The following is a 17,672-nucleotide window of genomic DNA, read 5'->3' as shown; positions in this document are numbered from 1 at the left end:
AATATCACATTTCTATAAATATGCTGTGATGGCAAATGAAAACAATCACCTGTTTAGGATCTAAATTTCCTTCCCTTTATTTTCTATTGCCTAGACATCTGTACGCTGTTTCAAATCTCATTGAAATTTTTTGTCAATCTCTATTTCTGTCCTTTATACCCAAACTTTGGGTTAATCAAATCACTTATTCACCAGAAACTGTACTTAAGTTTTCAAAAAAAAAATTTTGGAGTAACTTAGATACTGGCCTTTAATCCGCCTTTTATCTGGTTTATTGTTGTTCCCAAAGTCTTAGCTTCCTGTCATACTAATGTGTTTTTTCTCAAGCTAGTAAGTCAAGCACAGTGATATGCGGGAACTTCTCTCCATTAATATTTAAGCTGTGGAGTTCTCCAAGGATACAACAGGAAATGGAACATTTGAAAAAAATAATCTTGAAGCAGAATTGTGCTCTCAATTTTTCAAGTCTTCGGGAGCTATTAAGCTATTCCTAAGTACTGAAGTTCCAAAACCTTTCAGATAGAGTACAAGAAAATCTGCAGGATTCGATGCGAATGGACAGAAGTGGGGCAGATGAATTCTGACTAAAGCCAGCAATGTAATGCTTCACCATATTCAAGCAACTGGAGATAGTAAGATGTCAGCTAATGCAAGACAGAAATCATATGTCATTAACCTCACACATGAAAGCTCTGGTATGATGAATATTATCAGAACAATATTAAAATTAATTCCTCGTCTGCCCCTTGCCAGATTCTGAGTATGGTGTCTCATTTTCCTCCTCTTTTATGTGATGACAATGTTAAGTCCATCCTGTGGGGCTCATGCCCAGGGGATGCTGATGTCAATGCTTTGTGTTTCCCCAAAGTCATTCATCTTCTTACCCCACACTGAATATTGCCTCTGTAGTCCATAAAATGATATCAGAGTAGTAAGAGTTCAAAGGAGCCAGAATTAATCTAGGTCAGGTTACAGAAACTACCAAAGCTATAATATGTAAGGGTAGGCTTTTTTTCCCAATTTTCCTCATTTACATTTCAAACGCTATCCCGAAAGTCCCCTATACACCCCCCTGCCCTGCTCCCCTGCCCACCCACTCCCACTTCTTGGCCCTAGCATTCCCCTGTACTGGGGATATAAAGTTTGCAAGACCAAGGGGCCTCTCTTCCCAATGATGGCCAACTAGGCCATCTTCTGCTAAAAATGCAGCTAGAGACCCGAGCTGTGGGGGTACTGGTTAGTTCATATTTTTGTTCCACCTATAGGGTTGCAGACCTCTTCAGCTCCTTGGGTACTTTCTCTAGCTCCTCCATTGGGGGCCCTGTGTTCCATCCAATAGATGACTATGAGCATCCACTTCTGTATTTGCCAAGCACTGGCATAGCCTCACCAGAGACAGCTATATCAGGGTTCTTTCACCAAAAACTTGCTGGCATGTGCAATAGTGTCTGTGTTTGGTGGCTGATTATGAGATGGATCCCCAGGTGGGGTAGTCTCTGAATGTTCCATCCTTTCATCTTAGCTCCAAACTTTGTAACTCCTTCCACGAGTATTTTGTTCCCTATTCTAAGGAGGAATGAATTAGCCACATGTTGGTCTTCCTTCTTCTTGATTTTCTTGTGTTTTGCAAATTGTATCTTGGGTATTCTAAGTTTCTGGGCTAATATCTACTTATCAGTGAGGGTAGGCTTTTAATCAGGGGTTCAAGATTAAAATTGGTACAGAAATCTGGAGTGGGTCATGAAATCCCAGAAGTCTAGAACTAGGGACTAGAATGCTTTGCTTTCAAAATGTATAGTTTATAAGACAATAATACTCTTTGCCAAATGAGTGAAAGCTCTCTGAAGATTTATTCTTGATTTTGTTCAGCTGGCCAGGTACCTCTAAGCAGCAGCCATGGTGAATATGAGGCCATAGCCACACCATCTGCACCCTCCCGGACCAGCATCTGCATATGGAGGCTTTGCCAGGCATCTACCTTTCTTACTGGACTCTGAATTTGCTTTGTCCAGGGCTTTCCTCTGCGTGTTTTGTTCCTTTCTCAGGCTGACTGTCTCCCTTTAGGCCCTTAGGAGCTTATCAAGTTTTAGAAATACTAGAAGTGAACTTACCTGACTAAACTAGAGATGTGCAGCTAACCAGTCTGGTTAATAGCCACACCAAGCTCTGATGTGGGTCAGGAATCTGTGAGCAAGAACTAGAAAACAAACATAGGCAGGTATGAATTTTGTTTTTGTGTAGACTTTCCAAAAGATTTCATGCAGATAAAAATGATATTTTTCTCATCCCTGTTTCCTTTTATAATCTAGTCCAGGGAGTAGTGTGAATGAGAGTTTGTGTGATATAACTAGCTTCCAGAGGAATAGGAAGTAGAATAAATATAGCATAGCATTTGTATTATGATAAGGGAGTAGATTGGAAAATGAAGACAGATTTGCCATTGAAGTTCTGCATTTTCCCTTCTGAGCTCTATATACAGATTAGTATTTCAGTTTTTCCTTCTTTTTTTTTTTTTGAGACAGGGCTTTATTGTGCAGAACATGTTGACTTGAACTCACCATCCTCCTTCCTCAATTGTGTGAGTACTGAGATTTCAGGCATGTGCCACCAGATCTTCCCTACCTTATTTCTATCCTACTACCTTAAGTGGATCCTATGAATCCTTCAGTGCCATGTCTGGCCCATTCTATTTAGGTTAAAACATTTGAGAATAGAGAAGGAATTAGTAAATATTAAATGACCATTTAATCAGCTGAAACTGTAGTTAATACAAGTCCAACAGGTACCTAAAATGATTCAAGTTGTCAGGGGATAATCTCAAAGTTTATGTGAGCTGACATCACAAATGATAGTGACCACATTTTTACACGCTAAAGCCAGAATACTGTTGAATGGATCATATTAGCAATGTCATGGAGGATTGTTTAAATTGTTAAATCCCCTACAACACATATTCCATACATAAGTATAAAGAAAAATCCCAGTGATCTAAGATGTGAATCACACTACTTCTGCAGGAAGTCTTTCTAATTGGCTAATCCCTTAAATTCTGGGGTCATGGCTCTGTCTTAATACCTTCTGTCTGCTAAGACATCCCCTGCCTGTCTTTCAGGCTTGGCTCAGGCTCACCACCTGGAGGCCTGAAGTAGCCAGTGCTAAGGTATGACTACAAAACCACTCCTGTTTAGTCAATGTAGCCAGAAGAATATTAAATTTCAAGAAGAAATTATGTTGGCTAAATAAGCCAGCTAATTCATTCTGTAAGTTCCCTATAGGAGAAGAAAAGCCTACATTTAGTTTAGCGGAGATTTTCTTTTTACCCACAATGGCAGTGTATTATGCCAGTGTATTATGGAGACAAATATATGAATACCGTGCTCTACATTTCCCTGAAAATAACTTTTTCACATGTATAAACGCATCTATCCATTTCACTCACTTACCATATTTTCGCTAAATGGATCTAGACAGTAAAACCTAATTTGAAAAAGAAACACACTAGAGTAACTCAGACTGTGTGGGATATTCCCCATTATGTTTTAGTTTATTAGTTTTACACCTGTTCTAGTGTAAATTAAAGATGCTTTCTCATTCTGACCATTTTGTAGTAGGGAGAATTTTAAGTTCCTCAGAACTGACCTTTTCAATAAACCCTGTCTTTCATGTGAGAGGGGCTTTTCCAAGCATTTAACTTTAGGAGGTATTATATATAAAACCGACTCTCCCTGAACTCCTGGTGTTCTTCCTCCCCCCCAACACCCTTCCTCTGTTATGATGACCACATTTCCACTGAAACATGACAGGGATGGAGAAGAATGAGGCAGCTTCCAATGACTTGGCCTGTTCTGCCCTCTAGCCAAGCAGAACAGTTCCTGGAAGACCTTGGACGGCAGAAAGGGGATAAAGGTGTCCTGTAATTACCGCATGTCTGAGGACGTAGCCCGCCCTTCCCTTCCGCGTGCAAACGCCAGCGGCGGCATCGGAAATGAATTACCAGCCCTCGCCCCCGCGGAGCTAGGGAAGAACCAGGGACGGCCTCGGCGGGGTGGAAGAGAGGCTGGGTGCTGCTACCCCGCTGAGCCCATCACTGCTGTCCAAGCTGATGAGCACCAGTGCCTACCCTGGTGAGCAGAGCCCGGGAGGCAGAGGAGGCTCAGGGGAAGGCGGCCGAGCCCTGCACTCGGCTTTGACGTCGCCGGGCTGCGGCTAGCAGCCTCGCGCTCTCAGCACGTAGCGCACAACGTGACCACACACAGCCTTCCTCCCCGGCAGCCCGGCCGCCTGCGCTCCGCGTCCGCCGTTTCTCCATCCTCCTCCTCTTCTTCCTCCTCCTCCTCCCTCCTGTCGCCTCCGCGGTGCGCAACCCCCAGCGTCAATCCAGGGATCCCGGGCAAGCGTAGGGCCCCGGACGCTCCTCTGCCCAGCTTGGGCATCTCTGCCGCAACTGCGGCCCGCAAGGCGGCCGCACAGCCGGGGTGCCCTCAGCAGGCGGCCGCTTCTCTGCTCCGCTCCGGATGCCAGCACTCCGTTAGCCCGGGTGGGGAAAGCCCTTCTGCGGCTCCCGGGTCTAAACTCCCGCCAGTCTCCACCGCCCCCACCCCCTCCACCTGGCGGGGGCGGCGCGGAAGCGAAGAGGACTCGCGGTACGGGTGGGCACGCGTGGACGGTGTGCGGATCTGCTCTGCGCTCGGCATCCTCCCTCTCCTGCAAGTGGTGGTGCTCGGACTCTGCTTTCGGCTCCCGAGATTGGTGCTGCTTCCAGGAGCACCCTCTTTGCTGGCGGGGCGCTCAAGGCTGTTTCGAAGAGCCGTGGCGGTGGCGGCAGCGGCTGAGGCTGGTGCCTGGCGAGCTCCAGACGGGCGCTCCGCTCCCGCTCGGACCCTTTCGCCCTCCTCTCTCCTCCTCCGCTCCCTCCTCCCCATCCCCCGTTTCCCACTCCTCCTCTTCCTCCTCCTCCTCTTCCTCTCCCCGCTCGGCGATGCGAGTCTGTGTCGTGTAACAGGATTGGCGTTGCAATGGCAACTGATGGAATGGGGGAAGGCAAGACAGCAGGGCTGGGGGCTCCGGACTGCGGGCGGGCGAGCCGCTGCCGCCGCTTGATGCTCCTCTGGGGACCTTCGCGAGTTACTTTGTAAAGGCGAACCCGGGCGAGGGAGCCCCGCTTCGTGCCCGGGTCAGAGGCCACTTCCTGCTCCCTGGCTGTCCAGAGCGGTTCGCGTCGCGCGGCGCCCCCAGGGCTCCTGCCCGCTCCTGCCGCTTGCCCGCGCCGGGAGCCCGGAGCCGCTTCCCTGAAGAACACTTGTCCTCACAGCTCTGCTTCCCATCACCGCCCCCTGCTCCTCCCCGGCATCTGCGATTTTCCCAGGCGCCCGGTGTGAGTGCGGCTTGCGTGTGAGTGCATGTATCGGGGTATTGTGTAGTGGGAGTGTGTTCGCGCGTGTGTGTGCTTGTACGTGTGTGCTTGTGCGTGTGTGTGTGTGTGTGTGTGAGCCCGTGTGTGTGTGTGTGTGTGTGTGTGTGTGTGTGTGTGTGTGTGTATGAGTGTGGGGTGTGTGGGGCTCCAGCGCTCCGCTCACGGCCGCCGCCAGGGAAGGACAGACGGACAGCGCTTCCTCCCATTGCTAGCAGTTCCCGGGCACCTCGACTCGGCCCGGGCACAAGTGAGCGCGCCTTGCTGGCCGCTGGCCTCCAGAAGGTCCCACTGCGTCCCCCTTGGGCTGGATATGTTCATGTTCACGTGAAGATGGATCTAGTGTACGGTCTCGTGTGGCTGCTGACAGTCCTCCTGGAGGGAATCTCTGGCCAAGGAGTGTATGGTGAGTGGAATCGCGACGCTATCGTGACCTTGTGATTCCTAGGCAAGATAGGCTGCTGAGCTAAGATACACGACTCGCGCCGTTCCGGGGGCCCCTCCTGGCGTGGCATTTGATTTACACTTCATCACGTTATTGGGAGCTGAAAGGAGGCTGCGAGCGCGCTGCGGATTGGGCTGCGAGCGGCTCCCCCGGCTCTTCCACTGGGGCTCTGAGTTGGGTCGGGCCAACAGCATCGCACTCAGAGGAACGAGTGGCTTTGCACTTGATTTATCCCCGCGGGGAAACATGGGCTCTTGCAGCCTTGGATTCAATAATGGTTTGGCGCGGTGTCACTGCCGCGGTTTCCCCTGAAGGGAAGCTTGGAATGTGACCCCCCTGAGTCCCTTTCACCCTTTTACTCTTTAATTCCTGAGAGGCCCCTCTCCCTGCAGGCGATCTCTTCCTTTCCACCTTTAATCATTTTTTTTTTTAATATAAAAAGTCTTTTCCCTCCTTTCGGTGAATGTCTACAGGATTTGATTTTCTGGCTCAGGAAGTGGGGTGACAGTTGAGTTGTATTCTGCACCAGCCGTTGCCATGAGCGCTGACTTGGGGAGGGGAAATAGCAGGCAAGATTCACAGTGCCAGACATAATTAAGGGACATGTTTGTGTGAATGGATGAGCAAATGCATGAATGAACTGAAGAAGTCCGTGCGTCTCTCCTCCAGGGCAGGACACCACTCTTTACAAACAACAAAATCTCAGCTCTTCACAGAGAGCCCATGATCCCGCGTGCTTGAGACCTACGAAGGGGGCGCTTATTAATTGGGAGGCTTTGAAGTGCTCCCAAACAAATCCAGGTTCCTTTGCCTGTCAGCAGTTGGCACTCTTGTATTTAGTCACTGAAGTCTCTCTTTCTCTCTCTCCCCCCTTCTCTCCTTCTCGCCTCTACTCTCTCTCTTCCTCTCTCTTACACATGTTCTCATTGGCTGATTATAGTGACTTGTAATATCCTTATCTTCTGGGACAAGTTGATCAAGCTCGAAAAGAAAAAGAACTTTTTGTGACCTCAAGATATATTGCACGGATATTGTTAAAAGGGGGTGGTTTAGAGGATAGAGCGGGCCAAGACTCTCCCATAGCACACGCCCTCGCCCTCATGTGCTTGTAAAAGGTGTAGAAAACTCACACTGCTGCCTTGCTTTCAACTCAATGTGGGCTTGCCCCAGTAACTGCCCTGGGGCAAAAAGGCATGAGTATCTGGGAAGTGTTAGCGATTCCCCTTCAGTCTTCAGCACTGCCTGCAGAGTGGTTACTGGTACCAGTGCCATTGGACTCAAACTGTCTGGGAGCCATGCAGGTGTGAATGCAGCGGGTGAATGAGTTCAACAGATTCTTCCGAGGCTTTTTTTTTTTTTTTCTTTTTCTTTTTTTTCCTGCTATGTGTTTCATTCTGGGCAAACAACTACATTGTGTGTGTGTGTGTGTGTGTGTGTGTGTGTGTGTGTGTGTGTGTGTGAAGGGGAAAACGGGAGGGAGGTCTCCTACTGAGAACGGCTGCTGCCACCCAGTTTCCTGTCTTTGCAGTTCTTTTCTAGGCTTGTTTCTCCCCCCTCTAAACATCTTCCTTTCCTTTTTCTTTACCCTCTATTTTCCAAATCAAAGCAACTTGCTTGGCTGAGTAGAGCCCTCATAAAACATGGCAGAGAGTGTGTTGGTCTTGGTGAGCTTAAATATAGGAAGGAAATACTCTGGAAAGCTTGACTGCTGACCCCAGGAGGCGGGGCCTGAAGAGAACTAGGATTCACTCAGATCTCTGCTAGACTCTCCCCTATCCCTGAGCAGCAGAGGAAGATGTAAGCTGTTATTCCACTTAGGGTCAAGGATTGTTGGAGAGGAGAGCTGCTCCCCTGATTTCCTATCATCTTCTGTCCAAGTTTGTCTTTGTCTTTAATTGGCCCATATCTTTCCAGCTGAAAGGAGGTTTTGTTTTGTTTTGTTTTGTTTTGTTTTGTTTTGTTTTAAGTATGTGAGGTGTGGAGACTGGAAAGGGGAGAGGAAAGTTGGAATTATAAAGATTTGAGAGGAAAGGTTCCATTTTTCTGACACTCCCAGTCCTCTGGGTTACTTAAACAAGTCCCCTGTTGGCCGGAAGAAAGAAGCAGTGTGGATAAGTAGGAATTAATAATTAAGATAATTCCTTGTCTATGTTACTTATCACTAGAGACTGCTTTTCCATTAGTGAGTTGGTCACTGGGATGAAGACACTGACTGGTGTTAGTCACTTAGCTAGGAATACACTTGGCTTTGTGTAAAAAAGGGTCATCAGCCTCCTGAGTCCATGATAAATATCACAGCCATTAGGTGGGTGAAATGAAACACTTACATATTAATTTCCAGATCTGTTTTATAGATCATAGAAAGTGGTCTTCCTCAGCATCATGTTGTAAGCTGTTAGAAGTGCAGAGTCAGGAGTAGGCCTCTCTCAAAATTCCTGCATCAGGACCTCAGAGGGTCAGCTCCAGAAGTCCTTAGCAATAACTTCCCAGCGAATTCCATAAAGTCCACTAAAGCCAGGGAGCATGAGCACTGATTTCCACATCATTGCTTTGACTTTTTAGATCCAGGCCTTTCTTCACCGAAAGTAATCTCATCTTTATGTTTAAGCATTAATGTTAAAGGAAACAGTTTATTTATATTTAGTTCGTTGGAAAACAATTGAGCTACTATCCCTTTATTTACCCACATCTACCAGATGTAAAACCGTCCACAATACACATTGGGAACTTTATTTATTATTATTTATTGGCACTATTTTTATAACTAGCAGTAAGAGAAAATAAGCATTTTCTGCTAAAGTGGGGAATGACTTTCCTCTCCCACTTCCTGTCCGAGAAACCCTGAGCACAAAATTCAGATTTTAAGTTTTAATAAATTGATATATTTGTTTTAATGTATGGATTATATCATATTGGTGAATATAATCTTCTCACTATGTTCATTCATCTTGACTTAAAACTTAGTTAAATGTAAAAGGTTTTTTTTTCTCCAAAAGTAGGAACCTACTGACGTCAATCTTGGGTGTTGCTTTGTAAATTGGTAGTATAGCATCTGACGTTTGTATGTTGTGTGGTATTTGATTAAAAGAGACCTACGTGCCTGTAAGTACCTGTCTGCCCTCTACTGATAATTCTGGTGGAATTATATTTTAAAATGGGAATTGTCCTCTATATTTAGTCCATATTTTGTTTCTTATGTAACATTAAGCTAATATAAATTCTTTATATACACTTCTGAAAATAAAGCAGGAAGTTTATAATAGAGTAACATAAAGAAGTGAACTGTTATGGATGAATATTTTAATAAGATAATACCTATTTTATATCTTTTAACGATTAATGTTTTTACATTAACATATCATGTTGATTTGTTTTTTGTTTTTGGTTTTTTGTTTGTTTGTATTTTGTTTTAGTTTTTTGAGACAGGGTTTCTCTGTAAAGCCCTGGCTGTCCTGGAACTTACTTTTGTAGACCAGGCTAGACTCAAATTCAGAAATCTGCCTGCCTCTGCCTCCCAAGTACTGGGATTAAAGGGGTGCACCACCATCGCCCAGTAACATACCATCTTGAATTTACAAAGTTACTTACATAAAAAAAAGAAATTATCTCAAATACTGTTAGGAGTTCAGTTTGGTTTAAATTTTACTTTTGCTCACATATAATCCAACCTAAAATATGATTATATAAACAGTGATATGATACTTCTTATCCTAGGATTATGACTTTGGTGCAGTCATTGTGCATTGTACTTGGGGAATTTATTAGGTGACACACCTTGACTTGTGTGTTCTGAAGCATTTTCCTGACAAAACATGTTTTGTGGATGTAATTTTTAATAACCCAATATAAAGACTTGTAATTACTTGCTAAAAAAATAGGAAAAATTGGTCCATCGGCCCATGTTGTATTGTTACTCAAAATACCATTTCCTTAACTTCCATGAGGCTTAGTGCAGCCTTATTACTGCACAGGCACGGAAACGTCCCCCCACTGTAAATGAAAGCTCCTGCTGGATCTAGATAGTTTGAGTGGAAATAAGTCAATTGCTCAGTGCCCTGAAATAGCCAAAGCCCTGTCTGTGCGGAACTACTCCCTAGATGAAGACCAGGAAGGAGAATGTGATCATCAAACACAAGTTCTTGACACATTAGCGATCTCATATTAACTCATTTCAAGTAATATCAGCAAATCTTACGCAATTTAAACATGACACTGTAGGCAGTAGCTGAACAGAAATGACTCGGTAGCATTTAGAACGAGGAGATAAGTAAGACAGGAAGATTCTGGAAGAAATTTCCAGCTGTCAGTGGAATGAAGCTGATAAACACATTGATCAGAAAGGATAAGGTCCCGGCTGAAGGAAGGTCAGCCATTCATTATGCCCAGTCCCATGATGTTGCCTGCTCATAGCAAAGTTATCTTAAGCTATGTTGATGAGGTTCTGCCCAGTGTGTATACAGATACTGCCTTTGAGTGAAACATTTTAGGATACCAGCCAGTGGAAAAAGAGATTTCACCTAGTGTTGCTAGAGAACTTAACCAGAAACCATACCCCATACAATTAACATTGACCTCTCTTCCTAAGCTTCACCCTCTCTCCATAAGCTCTCAGACAAAATTCTTCAACACTACCAAAGAAAAGGATATGAGTTGCTCTGCTTATCTGGGACATTTTGGGGGGAACTCTTGGGATTATTTGGTGGTTATGTTAATGCTAATCCACGTGGAAAACAGGCTGATTATTTTACACAGTGTCATGTGCTCATTAGGCCCTGGATGTCCTCCCTGAATAAGTTTTGCAGTTGACTGAGAAGTATTTTATATGGAGCAGGTTATACACCAAGGCCAAAGTGTCACTTTATAGTGGATAAGTTGATAATGGTGGCAGGGTTCAGATCAAAGACAGAGGTAAAGACATGGAAGTTAGGTACTTCTGGTGCACCCATGACACAAGAAATACCATGAAAACATTTTTTGCCGTTGTAATTTCTTTGCTTAATTTTATTGCTTATGGTAACGATCCTTTATGTTTATTTTGTATATTGTGAAATTTTTGTTTTGTACTGTGAACCACCTAAAAACTTTCCTAAGAAGCCTAGACACACCTGTCTTTCTTTCTTTCTTTCTTTCTTTCTTTCTTTCTTTCTTTCTTTCTTTCTTTCTTTCTTTCTTTCTTTCTTTCTTTCTTTCTTCCTTCCTTCCTTCCNCTTCCTTCCTTCCTTCCTTCCTTCTTTCCTTCCTTTCTTTCTTTCTTTTTTCTTTCTCTCTCTGTCTCTTTCTTTCTTTCTTTCTTTCTTTCTTTCTTTCTTTCTTTCTTTCTTTCTTTCTTCTTCTTTTGTGGTAAGAGAGGGGTTGTTAGTCTTTGCAAAATATATTATTTTAATATAATTTGGACTGACTTTATGGGGATGTAATTATGACTGATCCTTGTGGCATTAGTTTGTCTCATTTAGAAAGTGATGGGAAGTCTTGGGTTGCTCTACACATAGTGAGGTTATTCCTCCCACACCACCACTGGCCTGGTCCTTGTTGCCTCTGAAAGAGTCCCCGCAAAATGGTGCTCAAGTGTTGTAATATGAAAGGAAAAGAAAAAAAAAAAAAAACAGTACATGGATGAGCTTAATCCTGAGGCTGATGGTTGAACTGTGCTCTTCAGCATCTTAAGGTGTGCTAAGGGTGTCAGTAAAGGTTCAGAGGATTTCCATATTGTGTCCATTGACTGGTATTTTGGAAGAATATTCAAAGTAATGTGTGGAATGAATTTCAAGTATAAGTATATGAACATTTTCACTCATTATCTTTGCTATCTACTGAATGGTCTCACAAAATGAAATTTGCTTCAGTGAAGGTCATGTAAATATATCATGTAGACTGAATAAATTATTACATTCACAGAAATTGGCCCCACTTTCCTTTTCAAATTGGATTTAAAAACTTTTAATATGTAAATTCATAAAGCTGTGAGAAGAGACTGTAATATACCATACAATCTAATCTAAGAAACATTGTGTCAGGTAGTTGGAGATACTATGGTGTTGGTGAAATCTATTTTTTTCCCCATTGAGTAGATAATATTTCTATACGAATTACCAAAACTATGCATGTTTCATTATCAGGGCATGTACTTAATTCTTTGAGTTTTTATTCCAGTTTAATTCTGTGTTCTCTTCTAACATGGCACAAATTCTGTGTAAACTCTCCCAATATCAGTTTATTTCTTATTTTCCAACTCATGGTGCTGTTTATTATCTTAGTTTTAAAACATTTAATTTTCTCATTGATACCAATTATTGAATAAAGAAGATCATTTATATTTTACAGCACAGTCCATATATTCCCCAGAAGCCCATAATCACAGAAGATAATTTCAACAATTAAAATCATACTGTTTGCTGTTGATTTATCATTTGAATACATATTATGGTAGAATAAAATGTGTTAGAAATTTTCATATAATGTATTCTGTGCCTAAGTGTTCTACCTCTACACTTTTTCTCAAAAATTCAATATTTCTTGTTACTAATGATCAAATCTGTAATAAGAAATGGTACTTACCAAATGGGGTCATATTACTGGCATGTTACCCCATCATCAAAGAGAAAGTTCATTAATTTTTCTCATTGTAAAAAGAATTGGAGATTTGCAAATATTTGAGTGATTTAGGGGCATAGGGAACATGCTTGTTTGAATGAGAGATGATTGGTTCTTAGTTAGGTACCCCAGATATCTAACAGACAGCCTATAGTCAGCTGATATCTGAATTAAATGAATAGGGGTTAAAAACTGTTAGACAAATATATTTGGCCTTAAGTAATGGCAAACCAAGAAAATAATTTATTTTCGGAAGTAACAAGAACTTTGCTAAAATGTATCAGAGCAGACAAAAAAAGAAAAAGAATCTGTTGATTGACTGAAGGACATCTTCAGGGAATCCATTAATTAATTAATTAATAATTAATATTGTTTGCCTGAACAAAAGGATGGCAGGTAAGAGACTCCTAAAGAGAATGTGTAGTTTCTCTGAAATAGATTATTTTTCTAATGTTTATTTGAGTGTTTAGGGCATAAGGAAAAGAGGCCTATCTTAAGCATCAGGGTCTTCCCTCTGCTCCTCCCGACTTTATTTGTAAATTGTGTCAATGCTATACCCTGGGTAGATGTCCTACTCAGGAGGATGGAGCTACTATGTGTATTACGAGAAGCACAGACATTGTTTCAAGAAGGCATGCTACCTACCTAAATTTGTGGCCTGGAAATTCTGTAGAGATTTAGGCTAAGTATGGGGGTACATGCAGTCAATAGACCAACAGAAATGCTATGTATATTTGTTGTAGTTATGTAATAAAAACCATAAACACAGAAAATAGATCTGTGAGAAATGCATGCTTTTTTTTTTTGCTGGGGATGAGGAATTATAGATAAATGCTGGTGTAGTTAGAGGAAGCAGAAGGGTGGTCCACTAAGGGCTGCACCTCGAAAATAGGTTGGTATGATGTATGTAAAGAGGGATGCGTGCTGCTCCCTGACTATCAGGGAAAGGGGCACAGAAGGGAAAGTACACATAAAATGGGAGCACAGCACATCTCAAGTAAGTTACTCAGAGTCTGCCTCAGTTAGAAGAGGCATCTGTCCTCTGAGGCAGTGCCATCATCCTGCAAAAATCCCGAGCATGATCTGTGATCTTACTGTATGAAGTTCTGAAAGTTATTCAGGGAGACTATGTCTACCGTCATTCGCAATTGGTATATGAACAAGCAACTGAGCTGTTCCTCACATAGTAGGAGAGTTATCTATCACTCACTGACTGGAGGATACTGAACTCTCACCAAATCTTGGCACATCTGGGACCCTTAAAACCTACACCCAATTCCTTTTGGAGGTCCAGTAAAAACATCTTTTCAAAGGCCCTTTAAAATGTTGAAGAGCAGTTCTGTTTAAAAGCAGAGGAGCATGGGTCCAGAAGGTTCTAGAACATCCTGTTCTGCTCACATCGAGTCACCGAGATGAATGCTTTGATGAGGTGAGATGTTTGCTCACTAGACAGCATTATTCCTTTTCAGGGCAGTTAGCTGCCTTGGAAAGTATTCAGGCCATGAGGCTTTCCTGCCCAGTTTATGGCATCACGTCAATTTTCATGGGAAACTCAAGAGAGGATCAGTGTGCAGAGAAAATGGAATTACAGCCAAAGATGTGAATTGTGGCTTCATTTTCTTATTCACAGGATAGAAAGGAGCAAAGCTGAGAGTCTCCCTCTTCTGACATCTACTTGCCAATTCTCTGGAAGTTGACCCACATCTGCCAAGTGTTTTTAAAGAAAGAATAAGAGACAGGAAGTAACAAAGATCAAGTAACAGTTGCCCTTTTCCCCCTGGAAAATAATTGAATGTGTCAGTCCATCTGAAAATGACTCATTTTTTAATGATTAAATAAAAATTTATTCTTACATCAATATATATGTGTTGAAATAGATCCACAAACCCTGTTTTTGCTTCAAGGCAAAATAAAAAAATTTCTTATATTTTATTCTGAGATTAATTGAAATGGTGCAGTGTAAGTGTAAGCATGATCAACTTGAATGCGATAAATATTATGGGTGTGATGTAAAAATATTTATAATTCTTAATTTAAAGATTAAAATTGGTCATGAGAGAAAATAATTTCAAGAAACATCAGATTCATTAGGGGACATCTGATTCTGATTTAAAATGATCAGTAGTGATTTTATCCTCAGATGTTCCCCCAATCTTTAATAAAAGTCTATAAAATATATTTAACTGAAATGGTAAGGTACTATTTAACTTCAAGCTATTATAATAGCCATATACATCTAGGAGGTACTTGCATTCACCATGCATTTAAATATAAACACATATACATACATGTATGGATGCAACATTAATTAAAAATAAAGAGACCATGATTTGAAAGAGAAGAAAAAAGCAGTATATAGAGGGTTCTGAGAGAGAACATGGAAGTGAAAACGATGAAATTATATTAAAAATCTCAAAAGAATAATTAAAAATCACCTTTTGCAAATATTGTTTCTATTTTTGCAAAAGAATTATTCATTTTTAGAACTCTTATTTATATTCATGCAATTAATGAGACATATAAATCTCAGGTTACCCATCCGAGTATTAGAATGTAACACATTTATCAATCAGGATAATTATACTTAGGGCTTGCTACAAACTCAGACGGATATATCATTACTTGTCAGAGTGTCTTTATTGTATGAAATGAACAATGTTGAGTTTGCTTTAGCAACTGAACACATCTAACAGTAAGAGTGATACCTGAAGAGACACGTTTTCAGAGTTTTGGAGTTCACTGACCTCATCTCGCAGATCTCGGAATTTGTGAACTTATTATTAAGAAGCAGTGTGGTTAACATTTCTCTGTTGTTTTTTGTTGTGCCTTTCAGTTCACACTTACTTACACAGTTACTGTTTTTTCCTTATACTTTGAGACTTCCATCTTATTTAAAAAGGTTTATTTTGCATGTATGTATGTATGCATGTATGTATGTATCGTGTATGCATGTATACAAGCCACACATGGAGGTCAGAGGACAACTCAGGAAAATCATTTGTCGCCTTCCACCATGTAGGAACCAGGGGTCGAAGTTAAGTAATTGCAGTGAGTGGCAGGAATGCCTGCCCACTCAGCTCTTGTGCTCCCAGCTTTCTGTTGGTTTATGTTTTATCTTGATCTATTCTACCCTTGCCTTTTTTTTTAAATGACAGAAATGATACATTCATTTTAAAGTTGTTTTTCTTCGTTTTAGCTCACAGCTAATTAGAGTTCAATCATTAGTTGATACAGCTTTTTTCCTTTGTGAAGATTTTTCCTAAATATGTATGGTTGGAATGGTGGAGGTCCCATCCCCCTTTGTGACCATTCTCTACTAAATTATAAAGAGAATAGAGACAGGATGGCAATGAAGACCGGAGTTTAGAATACTGGGCCCCTTCCTAAAGCATGAATAGTTCACATTGGCCAGCAGCCTGAGATAATTCAGCTTGTTACTCAGGATGGGTATTCTCTGATGGTTTCCTGTTCCTGCTTTTCACATTCCTCCACCCACCCCAGCTGGCACCCAAAGGCACAGTCTCCCTGTTCACTCTGATGTTGCTCTTGAACTCTATTATCAGTACATTATTTTGGATAATGTTTCAGAAAGCATTTTCCTGCCATCATTGAACTTCACTTGCTAATGCCTTAATGCTCTCAGGTTATTTATTGGAATAAAGGCTTTGAAACCCTTATGTTTCACCTTGCCAGGTTCAGAGAACTAAAGAAGATACACACAAACACACATATATACTGCAAAAATATTTCTGTATTTTGCCATGCAGGCATGTTTTTCATAATAGATTAATAAACGTAATTCATAAACTATAACTATAAGTAAGAGAACTCATAACATCTTACATTTTTCCTCCTGTTTTGAATTGTCATAGTAGAAATAGTTCTTGGTTGGAGAGTACAATGCTTTTACAGCTTATTTTATTTTGGAGTCAATGTGCCACTTGCATTTTCAGAAGACGCTTTTTGCTCCTCTCTTAGTCAGGGCCTCATCATTTTTTTCTATCTTTTGTGAGTTTGCAGTTCACCAAACATTTCTGCAGTCAAAGGTACACACAATAAAATACGTCTGCAAACCAAACTTTTGCAACTTTAGTTATTTTCCATGCATTATGGAAGGAAATTTAACATAGAATATGCAGTTCTTTAAGAATAAAATCATTGCTATGTAACTATTGCCATTACTCACAGTTGGATTTAGTAAATTCTAGTATTCTGAATTAGAATTTTTATAAATAATACATATTATACCCTAATTTTTTAATTAGATATATTTGGATTTTGAAATTCAAACTGCTTCAATGACTACTGTCTAGTTTCTGGTGACTAAACTTATAATGAAATATGACATCTATACAAAAATATGTATTTGTGTAAACTTTATAATTATGATCTATGATAGTTATCCTCAGATACATTAATGCTTTTGCTTCTTGTGCTTAAAAGATGCAAATCTCAAATAATATCTGAAATATAACTTGAGTGCTAATTTTAAGCTTTAACCAAAGACACCCACACCCACACCCACACTCACCCCCCACACACACACAAATCACTTCTTAGCATAAAATTTTTATTCTTGGAAATGAAAGATGTGATTATTTTTAAAAGATTTATTTGAGAATTGGCATACATATACTGAATAGTCTTTCTGGTACAGTTTATTTTGGGGCAGATAGGGTATTTTAAGCCTATTCATACTTAGTAAGTACAGTATACTAACCTAATAAAAATGAAGACATGCCTCTACTATGCATTTTGCAGAAGTTATCTTCCTCCATGTAAAGCCATAACATGTGGTTGAAAAGTGTCAGGTGTAAGACTTCATTTTCCTCAGGCTGATGAACAATTACTGGCCTTGGAAATATTGATAGTTAAATGTCATATTTGGCCTGAATTTTGCCTTTGAATTCCTTCTGGATATGACTGGAGCAGTTTTTTTTTTTTCTGCACAGAGTTAATTGAGGAGACTATATCAGTGGTTTTCTTTTCTTGAAAATCTTGTTGTGCTGCGGGAGAACGTTGATTGCCAGCTCTGCTCTCCCCTTAGCTAAGTGAGTTTCTCAACCCTCAAAGCTTACAAATTAGTGCAGCTTCGTGATTTGTTTAGGTGTTTAACTAGAGCATCACCACTATAAATGTCATTTTCCTCTGCTCATGAATGCAGTTATTGTATCACGTAGTATAAGCCTGTGCCGTTTTGACTATTGTGTGATTGATACAGAGACT

General features: G+C 41.2%; 1 protein-coding gene across 2 annotated transcripts in view; it reads left to right on the top strand.

Annotated features, from left to right (window-relative positions):
* Positions 1-5,564: 5,564 nt before the first annotated feature.
* The window catches only part of Mdga2 (MAM domain containing glycosylphosphatidylinositol anchor 2), a 749,855-nt gene continuing 737,747 nt past the window's right edge, over positions 5,565-17,672 (top strand). For both annotated transcript variants that reach the window (XM_021179085.2, XM_021179084.2), the window contains exon 1: positions 5,565-5,816. Coding sequence is in view for 1 of the 2 variants with exons in the window: in XM_021179084.2 (XP_021034743.1) it covers positions 5,744-5,816 (73 nt within the window). In the remaining variant the exon portion in view is untranslated. The remainder of the gene's footprint in view (positions 5,817-17,672) is intronic.

This window comes from Mus caroli, chromosome 12 (genome assembly GCF_900094665.2).
Source record: "Mus caroli chromosome 12, CAROLI_EIJ_v1.1, whole genome shotgun sequence".
Lineage (NCBI taxonomy): Eukaryota > Metazoa > Chordata > Mammalia > Rodentia > Muridae > Mus > Mus caroli.
Note: the sequence above shows the minus strand (reverse complement) of the source record. Positions and strands in the feature narration are given on the sequence as shown.